This window comes from Musca domestica, unplaced genomic scaffold (assembly GCF_030504385.1).
Source record: "Musca domestica strain aabys unplaced genomic scaffold, Musca_domestica.polishedcontigs.V.1.1 60, whole genome shotgun sequence".
Taxonomy (NCBI): domain Eukaryota; kingdom Metazoa; phylum Arthropoda; class Insecta; order Diptera; family Muscidae; genus Musca; species Musca domestica.
The window spans coordinates 2251536-2276977 of record NW_026712364.1 but is presented as its reverse complement, the minus strand read 5'-3'; the positions used below and the strand labels follow the sequence as shown (position 1 = coordinate 2276977).

Sequence of the window (25442 nt, the reverse complement as noted above, 5' to 3'; positions counted from 1 at the left end):
ATAACTCCTTAAATATTGAGTTTTCGGCGTTTTTAGCTATTATTTCTGATCACTTTTTAAAGCATGAATTATTGATAATTTTAAAATGGCAATAACTCCTTAAATATTGAGTTTTCGGCGTTTTTAGCTATTATTTGTGATCACTTTTCTAGGCATGAATTATTGAATATTTTATAATGGCCATAACTCCTTAAATATTAAGTTTTCGGGGTTTTTAGCTGTTATTTGTGATCACTTTTCTAGGCATGAATTACTGAATATTTTAAAATGGCCATAACTCCTTAAATATTGAGTTTTCGACGTTTTTAGCTATTATTTGTGATCACTTTTTAAAGCATGAATTATTGAATATTTTAAAATGGCTATAACTCCTTAAATATTAAGTTTTCGGCAATTTAAGCTGTTATTTGTGATCACTTTCCAAAGCATGAATTATTGAATATTTTAAAATGGCCATAACTCCTTAAATATTGAGTTTTCGGCGATTTTAGCTATTATTTGTGATCACTTTTCTAGGCATGAATTATTGAATATTTTAAAGTGGCCATAACTCCTTAAATATTGAGTTTTCGGCGTTTTTAGTTATTATTTGTAATCACTTTTTAAAGCATCAAATATTGATAATTTTAAAATGGCCATAACTCCTTAAATATTGAGTTTTCGGCGTTTTTAGCTATTATTTCTGATTACTTTTTAAAGCATGAATTATTGATAATTTTAAAATGGCCATAACTCCTTAAATATTGAGTTTTCGGCGATTTTAGCTATTATTTGTGATCACTTTTCTAGGCATGAATTATTGAATATTTTATAATGGCCATAACTCCTTAAATATTAAGTTTTCGGCGTTTTTAGCTATTATTTGTGATCACTTTTTAAAGCATGAATTATTGATAATTTTAAAATGGCAATAACTCCTTAAATATTGAGTTTTCGGCGTTTTTAGCTGTTATTTGTGATCACTTTTCTAGGCATGAATTACTGAATATTTTAAAATGGCCATAACTCCTTAAATATTGAGTTTTCGACGTTTTTAGCTATTATTTGTGATCACTTTTCAAAGCATGAATTATTGAATATTATAAAATGGCCATAACTCCTTAAATATTGAGTTTTCGGCGATTTTAGCTGTTATTTGTGATCACTTTTTAAAGCATGAATTATTGATAATTTTAAAATGGCAATAACTCCTTAAATATTGAGTTTTCGGCGTTTTTAGCTATTATTTGTGATCAATTTTAGCTGTTATCTGTGATCACTTTTAAAAGCATGAATTATTGAATATTTTAAAATGGCTATAACTCCTTAAATATTGAGTTTTCGGCGTTTTTAGCTATTATTTGTGATCACTTTTTAAAGCATGATTGATTGAATATTTTAAAATGGCCATAACTCCTTAAATATTGAGTTTTCGGCGTTTTTAGCTATTATTTGTGATCACTTTTTAAAGCATGAATTATTGAATATTTTAAAATGGCCATAACTCCATAAATATTGAGTTTTCGGCGTTTTTAACTATTATTTGTGATCACTTTTTAAAGCATGAATTATTGAATATTTTAAAATGGCCATAACTCCTTAAATATTGAGTTTTCGGCGTTTTTAGCTATTATTTGTGATCACTTTTTAAAGCATGAGTTATTGAATATTTTAAAATGGCCATACCTCCTTAAATATTGAGTTTTCGGCGTTTTTAGCTATTATTTGTGATCACTTTTTAAAGCATGAATTATTGAATATTTTAAAATGCCCATAAGTCCTTAAATATTGAGTTTTCGGCGTTTTTAGCTATTATTTGTGATCACTTTTCTAGGCATGAATTATTGAATATTTTAAAATGGCCATATCTCCTTAACTATTGAGTTTTCGGCGTTTTTAACTATTATTTGTGATCACTTTTTAAAGCATAAATTATTGAATATTTTAAAATGCCCATAAGTCCTTAAATATTGATTTTTCGGCGTTTTCAGCTATTATTTGCGATAACTTTTCTGGGCATGAATTATTGAATATTTTAAAATGGCCATAACTCCTTAAATATTGAGTTTTCGCGTTTTTATCTATTATTTGTGATCACTTTTTAAAGTATGAATTATTGAATACTTTAAAATGGCTTTAACTCGGTAAATATTGAGTTTTCAGCGTTTTTAGCTATTATTTGTGATAAATTTTCTAGGCATAAATTATTGAATATTATTTGTGATCATTTTGCTAGGCATGAATTATTGAATATTTTTAACCATAACTCCTTAAATATTTATTTTCCGAAGTTTTTTATTTCTATTCTTTTCTATTTTTGGCTCGAGCTACTTCCATTTGTTGGCGTAAGAAAACATCGCTTTATTGTTAGCTATACAATTTTATTATTTATATAATAAAAAATTATAATTTTATATAAATATATTTCGTTTGTTATACTTATTTATTATTTTTCATATACTTATATAACAAAATAAAAATATTAAATTTTAAAAAATAAATTTCAAAATCTTTAAAATATTTTGTGAGTTACTTTCTTAAGATTTTATTCGATGTATATATGTGTTTTTATTTGTGGGTGTGTATACGAGTATGTTTCACATCTTAGATTTCTAATTTGTTTAGTTTTTAATTTTTTCATTTAATTGACACAGTTTTCTCTTATATAAAAATTGCACATAATTTTTGCAATAATTACAAGCAGTAAATAAACAAAAATAAAATATAAAAATCGAATACTATATTAAAATAATATATCAGAAATTTAGAAAAAAAAATAAAATGTGTATACAAAAATATTTTCAAAGTAATAATTATAAAGTAGAATAAAATATATAGATAAATTACATACATAAACAATTGGGTTTGTATTTGTTGTTATTATTGGAATTTGTTGTTATTTGTAATATGCTACACCCTGCCTTCAACTTGTGTGTGATTTCAAAATCAGGGAGTATTTTCACATACTAAATGCACAAATTCGAAAAATAACTGCAATCAAATATGGGAAATAGAGTTTCTTTTTTCGCCTCTATTTTTCAGTGGAAACTCTTTTTTTTTCTATTTTCCTAACTTCTTAGCTATCGAACTACAACAACATATCGTACAAAATTGAAAAAAAAAAAACTGTTAGACTCTGCAAATGCAAACATTTGACTTGATTTTCTTAAGCTATGCTAATTATTCACCACGCTCTAGAGCGGCGATTTGTTAGACAGGCAGCTGGCCCGCAAGCAGATGCGTGCAGGCCCATACGCTCACGCACATTTCATGTCACCCAAATATTTCTTCATTCCTTTGAATTGATGTCAGCTGGGAAATAGTGACAATACGCCAATATGCCTAAGCCGCTCCTCTCCTGTCATGCCTTGCCGTCGCTCTAACAATTGTGGCACTTAACCAAACCCACTTCGTCACAGTTCATACATTTCAATGCCACAAATTCAGCTGTGAAATGATTTCGATGCACAGACTTCTTGGAACCTTTGCAGGAGGGACATGGCAGCAGACGATAACCACCGCATGTCTGACAGGTGTAGGTAGTTGCGATTGACTGGAATTGGAGAGAAGAGAGTAAAAAAATAGGTTAGCAATTTTTTTGGGTGAGCTAAGCAAATGGTCAAAGATAGTATACCTTATAGGGTTTTAATAACTGTCTAAGTTCTCCGGATTCATTGAGGCGTTCCACTGTTTCGGCGTCCTGAAAAATGTATAAAACAAAACGAATGATAAACATTTTGAAGTGATAATAGGTTAAATTTTTAAAATCAAGAAAAACCAATTGGACTAGGAAAACATGTCTAACTGAAATATAATGTCGGATGAAACAGATATAAAATGGCCAAATCTGAACCATGGAAATAAGATTTGTACATGGGCTAAACAAACAAGTTACTAAACATTACCATCGTTCTCCACTAATAAACAAACGTTGTTTTTATAAAAACAACAAAAAAGGGATAAAGTCTGACCATTTTGCAACAACAAAGTAAATTATTTCCTTTGAATTTTGACCTTGTGTGGCGGAGGTACCAGAAAGAGTGAAACGATGTTGCCCATCTCCCAACTCGATCTAAGTTCAAAAATAATATTACGATGTACCAAGTTTGAACCAAATTGGATACTCCCCCTTCGAGATCTACTCCAAATATCTTGAAATGGATACGGTTCAAAGAGACCTAGGGTCTAAAATCGTTTATTCGATGAGGAACGTTTTGGCCGTATTATATGATATATACACTCTCTAGCCATATGGCTGAGAGTATAAAAGGACTCAAATGAGGGATAACATTTTTGACAAAAGACATGCTCGTATTGTTATCGGTAATATTCCCGACGACACTATATTTCTAAAATGTACGGATTTCATGGGACCTGATGGGATAAAATGCGAAGAGGGGAACTTGCCCCGTCTATGTAAACTTTCAAAACACCCATGCACTTGACCATACATAGTATGGAGGGTATATTAAGTTAGTCATTTCGTTTGTAACTCATCGAAATAATAATTTTAAACCTAACACAGTTTATACAGGGTGAGATAAAAAAGTCGAACGCCATAATTTTTACATTTTTTTTTAATTTTAATGAATGAAAGCAAAAAATGTCGGAAATAGCATCAAATTTTAGAATAAGTTTAGATTTGTTCGAATTGGTCACCTTTGGCCCGAATTATGGCATTCAAACGGCCAATGAACCGTCACACGCTGACCGAATGTTGCTCTGCGGTATTTTGGCACATTTTCGGCGAAGCGCTTGTTTGAGTTGATTGACACTTTGGTATTTTTTAGTGCCAACCTTGCTTTCCAAAATATTGCAGACACAATAGTCCAACGGATTGGTATCCGGAGATTTTGGTGGCCATTGTGCGCTGGAAATGAAGAGAGGAACCTCATTGAGTGCGATGGTGCTGAATCCTGTTGGTCTGCGGCCAAAATATTTCCGTGCTCAAGGCTTTAATACACCCTCCAGGATATTTTCGCTGTAATATTCGGCATTTATTCTGATGCCACGGTCGATTAATACGAGCGGAGAGCGAGCATCGGCTATTATGGCGGCCCACACCATTGCCATGGGCGGCGCTTGAGTTCTGGTGGCCAACCGAAGGTGTACATTTTCAGCTGACCTCTTTGGCTATTAAACAGGATCATTTTGTTTGTTTACAAACTGCTGGACAACGAATGTTTTCTCATCGGAGCGGAGAAAACCAAATTCGGCAGTTCACCACTTTCGGCCAAGCGAAGCAACTCTTTAGCTCATTTGATTCTATTTTCGCCCTGTTGCGATGTAAGTTTTTGCACCTTTTGGAATTTCAATGGCTTTACTCCTAGGTCATTTTTCAATATTTGCCGATTGGAATATTGCGATATGTTCAGCTCACAGGCCATTTTTGGGCCACTGCGGCACGGGTTTCGATCAAGTCGCTTCTTTACCTTTCAAACCATTTCTGCTAATGTTGCTGTTTTTCCAGGAAAGAGAATTATCTATAGGCCCCATATAGCGGTACCTTCCGATCCGGTATTTTGATGATTGTAGCCAAAAAATCGATGGAATTGTAAGAAAATCTATACAAGGAGTTCCTTCTGAGTACTTCATCCCCCAGAAGATAATGGCACCTCACTTTATTCGGTAGTTTGATGATATTAGCGACATTAGTCAACGAAATTGTTTCAAATTTTAAGTTCGCAATCGGTACTACAACCAATGACAAAAAATGAATGCGGTATTTTTCGACGGATTTTATTAAAATTTTTCAAGATTCTTCATAATAGTGGAGGGTATTAAAATTTCGGGCCGGCAGAACTTCATTGCTTCTTTTGCTTGTTAGCTCTACTTTCATAATCTGCTGGATATTAACAATAATTATGGAAATGCTAGTCTTTTGGGTCATATCTTCGGGTCCTGTACCATGAAGAAAATACTTTTCGCGGAATCGGGAAATAGTTGTTCCCTGATTAGAAAAGGTTCCTTGAAACTTATGTATTCACAATTTTCTACCATTATCAACTTCAAATGCCACATTTCAATCTATTCGTTTAAAATTTTCAAAGTACAGACTATTAGGTGTTTTCGTTATTTCGGAGCTTCAAAAAATCGGGAATTTATATAGACAATATTCTGCCAAAGAGTGAATTTTTAGCACCTAATTTACGAATTTTATGCACCCAACCCAAATGTAATTAAAATCGTCCAAATAACTAATATCGGAAGGAAACATTATATGGCGGTTTAATGAAAATGTGGATCTACAGAGACAATTTTCTATTAGAAATGAGGGTATTTATTGCGAAATCTGAATAATTTCACACCAAATTCCGTTAAGAACTGGAGCTAAAATTGTTAAACAATAATTCTTCAAATAATAGTTTAGTTACTCGAAAGATATAGTTTTGCAGGGTATTAGCTAATCGAAAAAGTGACTCAATATAGCCCATCTTCGAACATAAAATCCGAATGTAACCTCTTCCGGCACTGTCCCCATTCGATTTTTCCAATCATAGGTACTTAAGTACTGGAACCAATTATTTTTACAGCGAATTATAAAATTCCTCGAAATATTCTTTATATAAGAAGTGGTTGTCAATAAGACCAAGATCATTTGACGTTCCTAGAAATCCGCATAGCCGTTACAAGAGAATTACTACGAACAACGTTGATGTTTATGACAGCCTTGACATTAAAACTTACGATACTTACTTACATATAAACGTACATACGTACATACAGAAATATATATTTTCAAGCTATTAGCAAATTAACAACAACCATCGACAGCAGAAGCGACAATAACCCCCTTTTTGCTGTTGTTAAGATAATAATAACAACAATAAAAACAACAACGACAACCACAATATAAAAATAAACACAACACTTGTTTTTGTTGTCCAACTTTATGAGGAGAGGGAAAAACAAAATACCTATCTGCCGATAGATAAAACGTTGCCATTGGAGTTTCGTTTCTTATGTGGCGCAACATTTTGATGAACCAATGGAGCAACAACAACAACAACTTCAACTAAAAACAACAACCTCAAATACCAGATAAGAAAACTCAAAACCAAAAATCAAAAAAATAAAGACAAACCACACAGCTGCCAGCCCAGATGGTCGACCAACTGTGTGAACCATCCGTCATGTTTTTGGGGGTAGAAGTTACTGAACTTTTTTAAATGGCGGTGGCGCCACCGATACCCCTCATGTTTTTTGTATCTGCACCAACCGAGAAAAAAGTGTCATCACATGAAGCAGCCAAGCAATTGGTTGTCGCAAAACTTATTTTTTTTTTTTTTTGTGAAAGTGAAACCTGTGTTTAGCCATTTTTGTTGTGATTTCAGGATGCAGCATATTTTGCTTTCATTTGAATTGAAATGTTTAAATATTGTAAACAATAAGTATCTGAAAAAGAGATCTGGATAAACTCTCCTTTGTATTACACTGGGCGACAAAAAAAAAAAAACAAAATAATTTCAGAAAAAATCAATAGTGTCGATTGGAAAATGTGGCCACGACCCTAGAAATTACTAAAAGCATGGGTATCTTCTTTAATGGTTACACCAAAACGTGGACCTATATTGATAACACTGTGCGGCAGTATTCAATTTTTTCTTACCATGATGCTACTACCATGAATTCAGACGATTACAGTTGCTTTTATCCTCAGGCCAGAAAGGGTATAGATCATGGAATCCGGCCAAAACGTGCCTCACCGAAATAACGGTTTTTGAGCATAGGTCTCTTTGGGCCAAATCTATTTCAGGGCATTCGGAGTCGATCTAGCGATGTCCGTCCGTCTGACTGGCTGGTGCGCACTCTTCAAGAGAGTTCCAATTTGGTCCTAACTTGGTACATTTTAATATTTTTATCAAACTTAGATTAAGTTCGGAGATGGGCAATATAGGTCCATTCCATCTGGCACACCCCCTCCCCCAAAAAAAGTAAAAATTTTCACAGCAAAAAAGTTATTTAATAGAACAAAAGAAGATCGCCCAACTTTAAGCTAACTTTGCAAATCCTAATATTTGAATCAGCGCAAGGTCAAGTGCGAAGTTGAAGAATATTGGTCCACTCCATCAATTATTTCCCCCACAAATGGTCAAAGTTTTTAATAATTATAACTCTTATAAAATGTGATGTAAGAGTCCAACTGTCTCCAAATTACACATATCACCATAAACCCAGACCTTGGTGTGAAGATGGAATAGAGTCGGTCCACTTCTTCTGGTACCTCCCCCCACAAAGATACAAAGGTTTGATTAACCAAAACGATCATAAAATCCGAAATAAGCATCCAGCTTTCTTTCTATTTCTATATTATTTCTACTGGTACCTCCCCAACTTAGGGTTCAAGATTTTCAGAAACAAAACGCTCACTGAAATCGAAATAAGCACCCAACTCTTTTTAAATTTCTCACATACAAAATTTTTTGGTAACAAAAGAACCGCTTCTGGTACCTCAGCCACAAAGGGTCACAATATTCAATACTTTTATCTGTCACAACTTGCGAAACAAGTCAGCGTTTCATACAATTCGCCATATCTAAATATTTCTCTCTACGGAGATTTTGGTGGCCACTGTGCGTTGGAAAAGAAGAGAGGAAACTCATTTTGTAACCGATGGTTCTGAGTCCTGTTGGAATATCCGAGGCCTGCGGCCAAAATGTTTGCGTGCCCTAGGCTTTAATACAACCTTCATAATATTTTCGCGATAATATTCGGTATTAATTCTGATGCCACGGTTAAGTAATACGAGCGGAGAGCGACCATCGACTGTTATGGCAGCCCACACTATCACCATGGCCGGCACTTGAGTTCTGGTGGCCAACCGAAGGTGCACATTTTCAGCTGACCTCTTTGGCAAGTAAACACGATCATTTTGTTTGTTTACAAACTACTGGACAACGAATGTTTTCTCATCGGAGCGGAGAAAACCAAATTCGACAGTTCACCACTTTCGGCCAAGCGAAGCAACTCTTTAGCTCTTTTGAGTCTATTTTCTTCCAGTGGCGGTGGAAGTTCTTGCACATTTTGGAATTTCAATGGCTTCAATGGCCCCGAGCTCATTTTTCAATATTTGCCAAATGGAATGTTCCGATATGTTCAGCTCACGAGCCATTTTTCGGCCACTGCCACGCGGGTTTTGATCAATTCGCTTCTTTACTTTTCGAACCATTTCTGCTGATGTTGCTGTTTTCTTCCGTCCACTTCCTTGACGTCGGGCTACGCTACCAGTATCACGGTAACGAGCGATGGCACGAGACACAAAAGATTTATTTACATTTAAATGCCAGCCAAATATAAAGAAATCACACTATCACGCTTGAATTCCATCACAATTAACTTTTTTCAGGAAATTCTCACCAAAATTCTTTTGTACGCTTGTAAACAATATAATGAGCTGTCACTGGAATAATTTTAACAGCTGTCGAGCAAGTGGCTTAGAAATGACAGCTTAGAAATGAAGTTGGTTACAGTTTTTTCATCTCACCCTTTACTCCTACATCTTTAATATTTTAGATTTCAATACGTTTACTTTAAAATTTCATTAGAGTTCTATAAAGACAAACCAGTAAGGAAAAGTCAAAAGTCGGACAGGGCCGACTATATGATACCCTACACCATTATGCATATTTAGTAGAACTCCTGTAACAAAAGAATTTATGTGAAGTAAATCATACCATCATCAACCTTTGGTTTTAGAGCAGTTGTAAATTGATTTCAAAGGGTACTACTATATGGGAGGCATATATAATTCTGAATCGATTCTCACCAAATTTGAAGAAGACATTTTAATCTTTTATACCAAATAACTATAGAGTGCATGATATCACTGCGAGAAGGATTATATTAAAAAAAATTATCGGAACTGAGTTCCACCAAATTTAAACCATTATTTACACAATAAACCTGAAATAGGATTAAGGATATATATGGGAGCTATATCCAAATTTGAGCCGATCTGAATAAAATTTGGCAAAGGTATTTTCGAGCTCTATAAGATATCTGGTACCAAATATCATTGTTGTCGAGTGCATATTATGAATGTGTGTGTGTGTGTATATGTAGAAGCTATATCTAAATCTGAACCGATCTTGATAAAATTTGGCAGAAATATATGATACCAAATATCATTCTTGTGGGCTGCTTATTACTAATATAAGGGGTTTAAACACCAAATCGGATGAAACATATAAACATTTATGCACCGATTTTCACTTAATTTAATGTACTTACTTCTAGACTGAATACAGGTTATTTGGCAATTACGTGCACAATTAACCCGAAATCGGTTGAAGATATTTTTGGGGCTATATCTAAATTTGATCCGATTCCAGTAGGGTTCGTCCTTGGGCCAAACAAATATTGTTTGCGAAATTTCATCTCAATCGGATAATAAATTCGACCTGCATTTTGTTCACAAAAATACATGGACAGGCGGACTGATATGAATAAATCGACTCAGAAAGTGATTCTTTGAAGATCCTCAATGTTACAAAAAGAAGCCCAAAGACATAATACCCTCACCACTATGTGGGGTAGGACATAATAATGGGGGTGTGGCCACAAAATTTAAATTCTGAACCACTTGTGCCGAAGTAATCTATAAAAAAACATCTGCAAATGCCCCCTAGGTTTGCCCTAATATTTTCAGATCCATCTTCATTATCTATTTGTGGATTTCCATGTGATTTTAAAACAACAACAACGAATACGCTCACCAATTTGCCGCTGAATAGATTAATCAAATACACACATTGTTAATCTGTGTTTTTTTCCACACGAGTTCAAATCCCTCTTGATTTTGGCAAATTCATATCACCTTTTCACGAAGTGTAAGGATTATAAATAAACATTGGTTACAGCGTTCATATATAATTAATAATATAATGACAACATATGAAAATACATACATCCTTACATATTATTCATACATATACATATATATCTGAACACAAATCTCCAAAGATAACTAACAAAAATTACATTTTCCATTAGAGTTGATGGTAACGTCACAGAGAGGTCATAGATTTTTTTGGTTTGGCTGTGGCCTGGCGATTTTGAAATATGTGTTTTTGTTGATGTTGTTGTCTTACACCAAAACAATAAAGCCATCAAGTGTGTTACCAATTTAATGATGTGAACTTCAACAATTCACCTCAGATTCATTAATTCCAACACCTCATCTAACGTCATTCACTCGTCGCCGCCGTCGTCGTCGTTCATTCATCCAACTATCCATCATCTGCTGTGGCAGATCTTGGAATTTCGCATGTGCTGAGTAAATATTCAAAAAATATGCTTTTAAGAAAAGAAATCGCTGATAGGTAGATAGACGGCATGGCTATCAAATTCGTTAGTCAGCGCATTGTTAAATAGTTCAGTTGATATGACGCACTCACTCTAAGCAGCTCATCTCAAATGGACTAATTGGAATTAATTAATGATTGGCAATAATGTTTTTTGGGTCAAATTGTTTAACATGAAGGTATTAATTAACAGCCGAAGAAAAAGTGAGAATATGGAAAGTGCAAGTATTGATCTATAATTATTAAATTAGGGTAATAACATATAGCGAATTATTCGAAGTATCATAATCCGAAAACGATACGAATATTTTGTTAATTATTTAGTTTATATAGGTATTTCATATATAAAACAACATTAAGTTCGGCCGGACCGAAATTTTGATACCCTCCACCATTGGGTAAAAACAACATTTTTATATAAAAGTATCTGAATTCAAACGTGTTCCACTTTAAACAACAAACACCAGTAATACTGTTTTTTAAACCTTTCAAAAAAAAAACATAAAGTAGGTGAGGCCGTAATATGGGAGCCATACTAAAACTGCAACCTTTATAGGCAATTTTATACTTCAAGGAATGTAATCTACCAAATTTTCTAAAAACGCCAAATCTGCGGCAATTTTGTGGGTAAATGTGACTAGGATGATTAATATACCGAATATCGACGGGTATCATTATATTATCGTCAATGTTCTGCCTCAGGAGCTAGAATCCATTATGAACTACAAATACCAATTTTTAGACAAACCCGGGGTAAAAATGTGGCAAAAATCATCAAAATACCGAATATTGGTAGGTACCGTTATATGGGGGCTATACAAAAACGTGGACCAATATATACAATGTTTCGCCACCGGAGCTAGAACACATTATGACCTACAAATTCCAATTTTAAAAAATTCCGTTAAAAAATATGGGGAAAACATAAAAATATGGAATATCGGGAGGTACCGTTATATGGGGGCTATACAAAAACATGGAACTTCACATACATTGTTTCGCCACCGGAGCTAGAACGCATTATGACCTAGAAATACCAATATTTTTTTTACAAATTCTTTGAAAATGCGGCAAAAATCAATATATTGGCAGGTACCGTCATTTGGAGGCTATACAAAAACGTTAACCGATATATCTTATTTTCAATACCAACCAATTTTATGCTGATCATGAATATACATGGTGAGATGAAAAAACTGCAACCAATTTCAGACTGCTGTCATTTCTAAGCCACTCGTCCGACAGCTGTTAAAATTATTCCAGTGACAGCTCATTATATTGTTTACAAGCTTACAAAAGCATTTTGGTGAGAATTTTCCAGAAAATAAGTTATTCGTCATGGAATTCAAGCGTGATAGCGTGATTTCTTTATATTTGGCTGGAAAACCACAAGTGGCTATCGTTAGAGCACTCCAGCACTTAAATGCGAATAAATCTTTTGTGTCTCTTACCATCGCTCGTTACCGTGATACTGGTAGCGTAGCCCGACGTCAAGGAAGTGGACGGAAGAATATAGCAACATCAGCAGAAAGGGTTCGAAAAGTAAAGAAGCGACTTTATCGAAACATGCGTCGCAATGGCCGAAAAATGACTCGTGAGCTGAACATATCATAATATTCCATTCGGCAAATATTGAAAAATGAAGGGTAAAGCCATTGTAATTCCAAAAGTGCAAGAACTTACACCGCAACAGAAAGAAAATAGACTCAAAAGAGCTAAAGTGTTGCTTCGCTTGGGCGAAAGTGGTGAACTGCCGAATTTGGGTTTCTCCGATGAGAAAACATTCGTTGTTCAGCAGTTTGTAAACAAACGAAATGATTGTGTCTACTTCCCAAAGATGTCAGGTCAGCTGAAAATGTGCACCTTCGGTTGGCCACCAGAACTCAAGCGCCGCCATGGGTCGCCATAACAGCCGATGGTAGCTCTCCGCTCGTATTAATCGAAAAATGCCGAATCAGAATAAATGCCGAATATTATCGCGAAAATATTCTGGAGGGTGTATTATAGCCTTGGACACGCAAACATTTTGGTCGCAGACCTTGGACATTCCTAGAGGAATCAGCCCCATCGCACTCAGCACGCGCCACCCAAGAATGGTTACAAAATGAGGATCCTCGCTTCATTTCCAGCACACAATGGCCACCAAAATCTCCGGATACCAATTCGTCGGACTATTGTATCTGGAGTAATTTGGAAAGCAATGTTGGCACCAAAGTATCGATCACCTCAAGCTAGCGCTTCGCCGGGAATGGGCCAAAATACCGCAGAACAACATTCGGGAAGCGTGTGACGGTTTCATTGACCGTTTGAAGGCCATAATTCGTGCCAAAGGTGACCAATTCAAACAAATCTAAACTAAACTCAAAGAAAATTAAAAAAGTTTAAAAATTATGTCGTTTGACTCTGTTGCAGTTTTATTATCTCACTCTGTATATACTTTATTTGGTCTACGACGTATATTTAGGGATGTTACAAACGGAAGGACAAATTTAATATACTTTCCTTTTCTAGGTGGAGGATATAACAATCAAGTGGTCTTTTGTATATTTAAACCTTCTCTCCAGCTTGCCTATAAAGACCTTCTATCCAGGTCGTCTATGGAGACTCACTCTCCAGTTCGTCTTGGGAGATTCTCTCACTAGCTCGTCTATTAAGGATCCCTTTCCATTTCGGCTATAGAGACTCTCTCGCATGCTTGTCTAAAAAGACTCAGCACAGCTCGTCTATAAAGACTCAGCTCAGCTCGTCTATAAAGACTCAGCTCGTCTAAAAAGACTCGGACCAGCTCATCTATAAAGACTCAGCCCAGCTCATCCATAATGACATAGCTCGTTTAAAAGGACTTTGCCCAACTCGTCTATAAATACTCAAAACCCTTTTATATCTGGAAAACCTTCAAATTGAAGACGACCTTCAATATTAAAAAAAAAACATTATTTGCTTTGATTGCCCTCAACAGAAATTCTTAGGATAGCAGAACCTTTTAATATCTTCTGTAGAAAAATACTTCAATCAGAAATCTCAATTTTATCAACAGTACAGTACAACTTCTTCTTCAAATTTATTTTGTAATAGAGTCGCATTCGATCCAACTGTGTGACCCATATGAAGTACCTAAATTAAACATTTTCTAAGATTAACCCCATTTTCTCATCCCATTTTCGCTATTCCACACTGCTCAGATACTCGCACATAAACTTTGCGATTGTTTCTTTACATGTTTGACAGTTTGTTTGTTTGTTGTTTAACCGTTAAATAATAACAATAATCATCAACGGCAAAGACAAAATTATGCCCTCAGACCCCCCCCCTGCACATCTCTCCTCCTATACCTCCCATGAAAAAAACAACACTGATGAGAAAAAATCAGCAACTTGAAAATGTAAATCCTCTAAATTACGAATGCAACCTCATGATGAAGTTGCAACAATTGTTGTCGGTCTCGGTGGTCGCACCAACCGACGATAATCACCGTCATGCACACACATGTCGGACTGTGAGAGAGTCGACAACAAAGTGCATCATAATAACACACACACTGCATTGGCTGATGTGGAGATGAAGAAGCCAGAAAGAAATAAAAACAAAACCCCAAACCGAATGTGGTAAAATGGTTTATAGCTTACTAAATTGCCAACAAACAACAAAGCCTCTTACCGAAAATAAACCCGCTTTTAGCAACAAAAAAAAAAAAAAACGCAACGAAGAGGAAAGGCAACTGCAACCGATAAATCACATTATTACAGCCTCTCCAAATCATACAATGTTGTAAGAAAATAACATACATATGCCAGATAAGATAAAGGAAAAAAGCAACAACCGCAAACATTTACGACAACCAACGAAACCAGAAATTTATGAATGAAGAGGGGAAAGCTTGGAATAGAGATCAGGTCGCCAATGGGTGTTGACTACTCACATCAGAGAATGTTTTGAAATTTAGATTTTGGGAAAAATGCTGATAAGAAGCTGTTAATATCGATTTACTATAGATCGGGTATAAAGAGGGGATAAAGATGTTCCAGTTTATTTTGCTCGAAAGGTTATATCCACCTTGACAATTAAAACTGTCATACTTTTAAAGATCTCCACGTCTCTAAAAATTCTATTTACTTTGCCAAACAAACTATACTAAAATTTTTACAGCCGGTCAAGAAATAGTCTATAGAGAGACTCTAAAACTGTTCTATGGACTCCTTTCTAACTCTGCTATGGAGACTTATCTATGGGGACTCTTTCGCCAGCTCTTCTATGGAGACTCTCTCCCCTGCTCGTCTGTGGAGACTCTCTCGTCTATGGAGACTCTCTCTCTAGTTCGTCTATGGAGACTCTATCTCCAGCTCGCCTGTGGAGACTCTCTCGTCTATAGAGACTCTCTCCGTACAGGTGGTCTATAGAGACTCTCTCCGTCCAGGTGGTCTATAGAGACTCTCTACGTCCAGGTGGTCTATAGGGACGACCACCAGCTGGTGTATAGAGACTCTCCGTCCAGCTGGTCTATAGGGGACGATCACCAGGTGGTCTATAGGGGACGATCACCAGGTGGTCTATAGGGGACGACCACCAGCTGGTCTATAAGGACGACCAAAACTCACCCCAGCTGGAGACTCTCTCGTCTATAGACACTCTCTCCGTCCAGGTGGTATATAGAGACTCTCTCCGTCCAGGTGGTCTATAGGGACGACCACCAGCTGGTCTATAGAGACTCTCTCCGTCCAGCTGGTCTATAGAGACTCTCTCCGTCCAGCTGGTCTATAGGGGACGACCACCAGCTGGTGTATAGAGACTCTCTGTCCAGCTGGTCTATAGGGGACGATCACCAGCTGGTCTATAGGGGACGACCACCAGGTGGTCTATAGGGGACGACCACCAGGTGGTCTATAGGGGACTATAGGGGACGACCACCAGCTGGTCTAAAAAGACTCCCTCCAGCTCGTCTAAAAAGAATCCCTTCAACTCGTCTAAAAAGACTCCCTTCAACTCGTCTAAAAAGACTCCCTTCAACTCGTCTAAAAAGACTCCCTTCAGCTCGTCTAAAAAGACTCCCTCCAGCTCGTCTAAAAAGACTCCCTCCAGCTCGTCTAAAAAGACTCCCTCCAGCTCGTCTAAAAAGACTCCCTCCAGCTCGTCTAAAAAGACTCCCTCCAGCTCGTCTAAAAAGACTCCCTCCAGCTCGCCTAAAAAGACTCTCCCCAACTAAAAAGACTCCCTCCAGCTCGTCTAAAAAGACTCCCTCCAGCTCGTCTAAAAAGACTCCCTCCAGCTCGCCTAAAAAGACTCTACCCAACTAAAAAGACTCCCCCAGCTCGTTTATAAAGACTCATCCCAGCTCGTCTAAAAAGACTCCCTCCAGCTCGGCTATAAAGACTCTCTCCAGCTCGTCCATAAAAGTTCACCGCAGATCGTCTATAAATACTCCCTCTCCAACTCGACTAGAAAGACTCAAGCTCGTCTAGAAAGACTCATCCCAGCTTGTCTATAAAAAACTCAGTCCAGCTCGTCTATAAAGATTCACCTCAGCTCGTCTCCCTCTTCATCTCGTCTAGGAAGACTCAGTCCCGTTCGTCCTCAATGACTCCCTCTGCAGTGCGTCTAGAAAAACTTCATCTACCTTCCCTTTACCTATCTAATCGATAAAGCTCGTCGATAAAGACTCCCAGCTGAAAGAAAGATATGTAGAGCACTTAAACAGTCGACCATGTTCATAGATAACCTTAAAATATTTTACACAATGTTCAACACATCTTTTTTTTTTCCATCGAATAAAAAGCGACAAAAAAGTGGCAAATTCAAGTCATCTGTTCTGTTTTATCTCAGTAGTGCTCATAAGAGCCAGCTTCCTAACCACCAATAAGACTTCTGGCCACATTGCAATTTTCCATCATTATGTCAGGTATTATTGTCGCTTAGGTGCTTTTAGATTGGGAGGTATTACACCAACAAGAAACTAATGAAAAAAAATAATAATTCCCCCAAAAATGTGATGCCAGTCAAATGTCATATTTGTCTCAGAGATTCGGTGGGAAAATCAGCCAATAAAAATGTAAAAATATAAAAACAACAACAACTGCGGTTTATACTTATTTCGGTTTATATACTTACACCAATATGTTGGCCTTCGACAAATAGTTGAGGTACTTTTATAATTTCCGAATGCATTCTCTCTTTGATTTCCTGCTGATATTCGACGCTCATGAAGACATCACGTTCCTCGAATTTGACCAGCAGCGTTCTGAGGATTTTCTTGACATTCGAACATTTTGCATAGGTGTCGCGTATAATGCCCATACTCGTGGTGTACAGCACAACTTTGCCTGAGTCTTTTTCTTTGAAATTCTGTAAAAGGGGGGAGAGAAAAAAGAAATAAAATATTAAAAAAAATTGGTTTGAGGTCTAATAAAGTAATAATTGTTATAATTATTAATAATAAAATGATTACAAGAATATTTTTAAATATATTTGAAGGTCTATGAAATGCAAAATAGTGTATTTGTTAAAATACATTTTGAAGATATAAATATTATATTCAAAATGGAGAATTAAAAAAATCTAAATTATTTTAAGAAATATCAGAAACATAGTCATAAAATCGGATATTGTTGTATTGGGGTCCCTGTTGGTTTGTGATGAATAGGAGCTTTTGGATATGTGTACTACAAGTGCACGAAAAGTACTAAATAGTACTATAATTGGTACAATTTAGTATTGGGGGAACAGACAGAACTTAAAATCTGAAATATGGAATTAAGATAGCTGTTCATGTATAGCCTGTAGGTGGTTTCGGAAATGTATATTATAATTCCATGAAATGGAACTAAATGGTACTATATTTGGAATTGGGTGAATATATAGATATAAAATTCTGAAATTTGACATTTAGATTACTGATGTTATCTGTGTTTGAGATTGGGCGGTAGCTTTGAAATTCGTCCTAAATTTACAGGGCTGAAATCTCGAAATTTGATATCGAAGTCTGTGTTGGCATCTGGGATTGAGACGAAAAGTACTAAATTCTACATTTGGTATTGCATGAAGGAATATAGCTTAGATCCTGAAATTTGAAATGAAGGTCACTGTTGGCGTCCTGTACTATAGTTGTACAAAATGTACTATAGTTGTACAAAATCGTACAAAATGTTGTATTGAGCGAAAGAATAGCGCTGAAATCCTGGAAATCACATTTGATGTTGATCAGTTTGAGATTGAGATATGGAGATTAATTTTAAAATGCATACCATTTTTCTTCGGAAAGTACTACATTTGGTATTGGGTGAAGGGATAGGGTTGGGATTCTCAAATTTGATATTGAGATTGAGATATTGAGGTATTTGTGGAAATATTAAATTATTCAGGGTGAGATGAAAAAACTGCAACCAACTTCAGACTGCTGTCATTTCTAAGCGACTCGTTCGACAGCTGTTAAAAATATTCCAGTGACAGCTAATTATATTGCTTACAAGCGTGCAAAAGCATTTTGGGGAGAATTTCCCAGAAAAAAAGTTATTCGTGATGGAATTCAAGCGTGATAGTGTGATTTCTTTATATTTGGGTGGAAAACCACAAGTGGCTATTATAGAGCACTACAGCATTTAAATGTAAATAAAATTTCGTTGCCCAGCAGTTTGTAAACAAACAAATGATCGTGTTTACTTGCCAAAGAGGTCAGCTGAAAATGTGCACCTACGGCCATGGTGATAATGTTTAGGCCGCCATAACAGCCGATTGTCGCTCTCCGCTCGTATTAATAGATCGTGGCATCAGAATAAATGCCGAATATTATCGCGAAAATATTCTGGAGGGTGCATTAAAGCCTTGGGCACGCAAACATTTCGGCCGCAGACCTTAGACATTCCAACATGACTCAAGAATGGTTACAAAATGAGGTTCATCGCTTCATTTCCTGCGCACAATGGCCTCCAAAATCTCCGGATACCAATTCATTGGACAGTTGTGTCTGGAGTATTTTGGAAAGCAAGGTTGGCACTAAAATATACCAAAGTGCCGATCACCTCAAGCAAGCGCTCCGCCGGGCAACATTCGAGCAGAGTGCGACGGTTTAATGGGCCGTTTGAAGGCCATAAATAGCGCCAAAGGTGACCAATTCGAACAAACCTAAACTTATTCTAAAATGTGATGCTATTTTCGAAATTTTTTTGTTTTTATCCAATAAAGTTTAAAAAAATTATAAAAATTATGGCGTTTGACTTTGTTGCAGTTTTTTTATCTCACCCTGTATATCATATGAGACGACCAAAACGTTTCTTATTGAAATAAAGTTTTTAGACCATAAGTCCACTCGGTCCACTGCTTCTTCCATGAAGCTCATAAAACGTGAAATTAAGATCGGATTCCATTCGGACTTGGTACATCTCAATATTTCCATCAACACGTGATATGTAATAAAGATGATAGAGATCGGACCATTTCTTCTGGTACCTCTCCCACAAAGGATCAACATTTTGTATAATCAGAACGATAATAAACTCCGAAATAAGCATCCAACTCTCTTCAAATTTCACACATACAAACATTTTTGCTAACACAAGGTCTATTGTAAGGTTGATATAAATCTGCGAACCACTTCTGGTACCTCACCCACAAAGTATCACAATTTTCAAAGGGTCATCTGTGCTGTATCTAAATTTTTCTCTTAACCAGAAACATGAGGTGAATATGAAATTTATGATTTCGCATGATGATCTATTTTTTTGTAATTTTGCTCATACCAAAATTTTATCTGTATTAGATGAAATATGAAAATGGGATACTACGTTCGACTATGTCTGGTACCTCAGGCACTTTTTAATATTTTCTAAAAATTATGAAATATCTCACATAAAGTGGAGGAGGTAACCAATATAGTCTAAATCTGGTCTGTCGCAATATTTATATAATATTTATTTAGGTCCGTGGACCATTCCTTCTGAAACTAAACTATGAATGATCATAACAGAAGTCAAATTATATTTAAATAGTCAAACATTGGCTGGGGGTATACATCTGTAGGCAAAACAGACTGATAGTTTTTAAATTGCTTTTTTACGCCTTCCCATACACGTGGGACCACTGTGGATAGCACAGAATCTTTATACGAAAATATAACTTTTAGACCATCTACGATTTTTGAAAGACTGCTGAAGTTACGATTGGGGTTTTGTTTTTTAAGTAGTATCGGATCTTTGGGCATATTTTTTGTTGCTTGTTAGTCCATCAGACCTGTAAAAGAATTCCTAAAAAATATTCTTTTAAAGCTATATCACTTATAAATCCGGCTGGGTTTTAAGGAATAGCAGAGCTTTAATAGGAGATATTTTTCCAATTTGTTTCGGTACTATACTTACTACTTTTTTAATAATTTATTTTTTTCTTTTTTCTCATAAAACACCATACTTTTAAATCCTTTCCATATCATTGAACCTTAGCAATTCACAATAGACACGGTATGTACATGCAGATGTTACAAGCGAAACAACAAAAGACTTTCGCCTAACGAATGTTTGACATGCAACAAAAAAATTGCCATTACGGAAAAATTCACTCAATCAGCCAGGTGACATAAGGACATTTTTTCTTTGTTTTGTTTTCGGATTTTCTTTTCAAGGTAAATGACAAAAAGTTACATACATACATACATACATTAATGCTCACGAACATAAACACACATCAACGATGTTGTAAAACTAATGCGTGAAGGAATGCATTGAACTTATGTTGTTGGCTGCAACATTGGCTTGGTAAAGTTTACACCAACATGTGTGAAGATTGAACAATGTCAGTCACTATCATGTGGGCAGATTTTTCTCAGTGATCTTTTTTTCTTTTTGAATCTACAAAAACCATCAATGTCCACCTCAAACGCCCAAGGTTTGTTTCATAGCAAAATTTATGAAAACTGTAGAAGAAATTCCAACTCATTGTATGAAACACCTTTGGTATGATATTGTTTATACCCTACAACAATATGTGTTGGGGGTATTATAAGTTTGGTTGGACCAAAAGTTATGTAACACCTCGAAATATTGCTTTCCCACATAGGAAAGTATATATGGATCTTCCTATCTCGCCGAGCTGAGTCGATCTAGCTGGGTATGTCCGTCCGTCCGTCTGTCCATTTTAATTTGTAATCACTCTACAGGTCGCAATTATGGCCCGACCTTCACAAAATTTAGAATGGAGGAGGGGCTAGAACCAGAATAGAAGCATACTGCTTTTGGAGATGGTCATATAATATTTAGGGGTTGAAATAGACCTAAAACTGAAAAATTTCCCGATTTAACAGTTGATCTACAGGTCGCAATTATGGACCAATCGAAGCGGAAGTTAGCATGGGGCTAGAGCTTAGGGCTGGGCAGAAGCCTTCCAATTTTGATGGTCATCGGGTAATATTTAGTGGGTAAAATAGACCATAATATTTGTGTCATATAAAAGTCAAATTTTCCCTTAAACTGCAAATATTTTTAATCCCGGCGAAATCACAAATAGACGAACAGGTCAATTCTGACCGTTACGTAGATGCCGATAGTAAATATACCGGATATATATAGCGAAATATATACAATATGTATATACAAAGGAAGGGGATGTTAGCTAGAATGTTTGTCTCTCAAGAATGGCTGAACCGATTTTGACAAATTTTGTCAATTCAGAATGCCCTGTTGGCAGTATTTTGTGGCATTTTTTTCATTTTTTCAATTTTTCATATTTTTATCGCATGCGATTTTTTCAATTTGACTTAAAATATTGAAGTGTATATTTTGTAATATTTTTATACCCTTCACCATAGTATGGATGGTGTATTAAGTTTGTCATTCCGTTTGTAACACCTCGAAATATACATTTTAGACCCCACAAAGTATATGTATTCTTGATCTGCATCAAATTCTATGTCGATTTATCAATGTCCGTCCGTATATCCGTCTGTCCGTTAGTGGAAATCACTCTAGCTTCCGAACGAAATGAAGTAGGTTAATAAAACTTTACTCAAATGTATATTATGTCTGCAGGACTTTTGGTATTGAAAATGTGTCATGTAGGTCCACGTTTTCATATAGCCCCCATATAACGGTACCTACCGATATTCGGAATTTTGATGATTTTAGCGACATTATTCACCGGAATTGTTTTAAATTTGGTATTTGTTGTCCGTAATGGGTACTACAGCCTAGGACAGAAAATCGGTCATGTAGGTCCACGTCTTCGTATAGCCCCCATATAACGGTACCCTCCGATACTCGGCGCTTTGTTGATTTTAGCGACATTATTCACCGGAATTATTTCAAATTTGGTATTTGAAGTTCAAAATGGATACTAAAGCCTAAGACAGAAAATTGTCTGTGCAGGTCCATGTCTTCGTATAGCCCCCATATAACGATATCTCCCTATATTCGGAATTTTGACGATTTTAGCGACATTATTCACCGGAATAGTTTCAAATTTGGTATTTGAAGTTCGTAATAGATACTACCACCTAAGACAGAAAATTGTCTATGCAGGTCCACGTCTTCGTATAGCCCCCATATAACGATACCTCCCGATATTCGGCGCTTTGTTGATTTTAGCGACATTATTCACCGGAATTGTTTCAAATTTGGTATTTGAAGTTCGTGATGGATACTACAGCCTAAGACAGAAAATTGTCTGTGCAGGTCCAAGTCTTCGTACGTAACGGTACCTCCCGATATTCGGTATTTTGATGATATTAGCGACATTATTTACCGGAATTGTCTCAAATTTGGTATTTGAAGTTCGTAATGGATACTACAGCCTAAGACAGAAAAGTGTCTGTGCAGGTCCACGTCTTCGTATAGCTCCCATATAACGGTACCTCCCGATATTCAGTATTTTGATGATTTTAGCGACATTATTCATCGGAATTGTTTCAAATTTGGTGTTTGAAGTTCGTAATGCATACTGCAGCCTAGGACAGAAAGTTGTCTGTGCAGGTCTACGTCTTCGTATAGCCCCCATATAACGATATCTCCCTATATTCGGTATTTTGATGATTTTAGCGACATTATTCACCGGAATAGTTTCAAATTTGGTTTTTAAAGTTCGTAATGGATACTACAGCCTAAGACAGAAAATTGTCTATGCAGGCCCACATCTTCGTATAGCTCCCATATAACGGTACCTCCGGATGTTCGGTATTTTGATGATTTTAGCGACATTATTTACCGGAATTGTTTCAAATTTGGTATTTGAAGTTCGTGATGGATACTACAGCATATGACAGGAGATTGTCTGTACAGGTCCACGTCTTCGTATAGCCCCCATATAACGATACCTCCCGATATTCGTCGCTTTGTTGATTTTAGCGACATTATTCACCGGAATTGTTTCAAATTTGTTATTTGAAGTTCGTGATGGATACTACAGCAAATGACAGGTGATTGTCTGTGCAGGTCCAGGTTTTCGAAGAGAACCCATATAACGGTACTTCCCGATATTCGATATTTTGATGATTTTAGCGAAATTATTCACCGGAATAGTTTCAAATTTGGTATTTGAAGTTCGTAATGGATACTACAGCATATGACACGAGATTGTCTGTGCAGGTCCACATCTTCGTATAGCCTTCATATTACGGTACCTCCCGATATTCGGCATTTTGATGGTTTTAGCGACATTATTCACGGGAATGGTTTCAAATTTGGTTTGAAGTTTGTAATAGATACTGCAGCCTAAGGCAGAAACTTGTACGTGCAGATCCACATTTTGGTATAGCCCACATATAATAGTACCTCCCTATTTTCATGATTTTAGCTACATTATTCACCGATATTTTTTTTTTTTTTTTGAAGTTTCGCATTTGAATATTTTAATGACTTATGAAAAAAGTTGCCTATGCAGGTCCACGTCGTCGTTTGGACCCTAATATGACGGGTACATTTGTTATTTTATTTGAGATTTTAACAGCATTTTAAATGGATTTTATTTTATTTATTTTTTTGTTCTTTTTGAAAATTTGCCAAATTGGTTTCAAATGGTGGAGGGTATTCAAAGTTCGGCCCGGGCTAACTTACAGTTTTTTTTACTTATTTTTACCTGAAATGTACAACCACAACCCACATTGGGCCAATGAAATGGCAACATTTTAATTATTATATTTTGTTAAAAAAAAGAAAATACTTCGTGGCAAACAAATTTAATGGCTAATTAAAACAACAGATGTTTGTTTCATAGCTAAAGGCTAAAAAATTATAAGAGATGTTGTTTTCTTGAGATGCCAAGACGTGTATGTTCGAACATCACAACCATTTTGAGGATGGCTGGAGATCTTCAACTTGAAATAAGTGCAAATTGTTCATTACTAGATTTGTTATTATTAATTAATTTATTTTTGTAATTGTTGTCTGCATCAAAGTAACTACAACAGCTAGGCAACTTCTTCCATCACACCTGCCCACCGTGTTGTTGTTGCATGGCGGGTGTATGGTGGACTTGTGCATACCACGCATGCAACAAAGATCAAGTTTGAATATTTTTTCATTAGTTCAATTAATGTTTTGTTTTGTTGTTTTTTTTTCTTCTTTTTGTTGCTGTCTTTGCATATTTTTTCAGATATTTTAACAAGGTGTTTGATTGCCAGAGTTAAAGTTGTTTATCTACAAGTCGTCGGTCTGTCTGTCCGATCATTGCAAATTCAATTCAATGTCTGTCTATCTGGGCAATTTACCTTGAATATTTGCTTAACTTTAAAATACAAGACAACATCATTGGAAAACTCCCTCCACAGATGCAATTTTTATAAGAAGGAGGTGCATATGTGGTCAGGGTTGCCATTAGGACACTTTTAAGACCATTTTTAAGGGTAAGACTTAGTTGGGTATTTATTTCATATTATTTGCCAATAATTATAAGAACAAGTTAAAAAGTACCAGTCGGTTCTGTATAACCTCGGCCAATGTTTGCTTATTTAAATATATTTTGACTTCTGTTATGATTATTCAAATTGTTGACCCTCTATGGAGTAGGTTCCAAAGAAATGGACCAATATTGTCCAATTCGTGTCGGAACTAAATAAATTTGATTTAAATATTGCGACGTGCCGTGGTTTGGACTCTATTGGCTACTTCCTTCACTTTATATGAGGTATGTGATAATTTTTAAAGAATGTTAAAGTGTTAGTGAGGTTCCAGATATTTAGTCGATCGAAGTATT

The 25442-nt window shown here is 35.9% G+C and overlaps 1 protein-coding gene across 1 annotated transcript in view; it reads right to left on the bottom strand.

The window, feature by feature from the left end:
- Positions 1-2380: 2380 nt before the first annotated feature.
- Positions 2381-25442, bottom strand: part of LOC101900702 (putative uncharacterized protein DDB_G0286901) — a 166780-nt gene continuing 143718 nt past the window's right edge. Inside the window, exons 3-5 of the mRNA XM_059129406.1 lie at positions 17385-17618; positions 3614-3679; positions 2381-3532 (exon numbers count right to left, since the gene is read on the bottom strand). Coding sequence (XP_058985389.1) covers positions 3359-3532; positions 3614-3679; positions 17385-17618 — 474 coding nt within the window. The 3' untranslated portion in view covers positions 2381-3358. The remainder of the gene's footprint in view (positions 3533-3613; positions 3680-17384; positions 17619-25442) is intronic.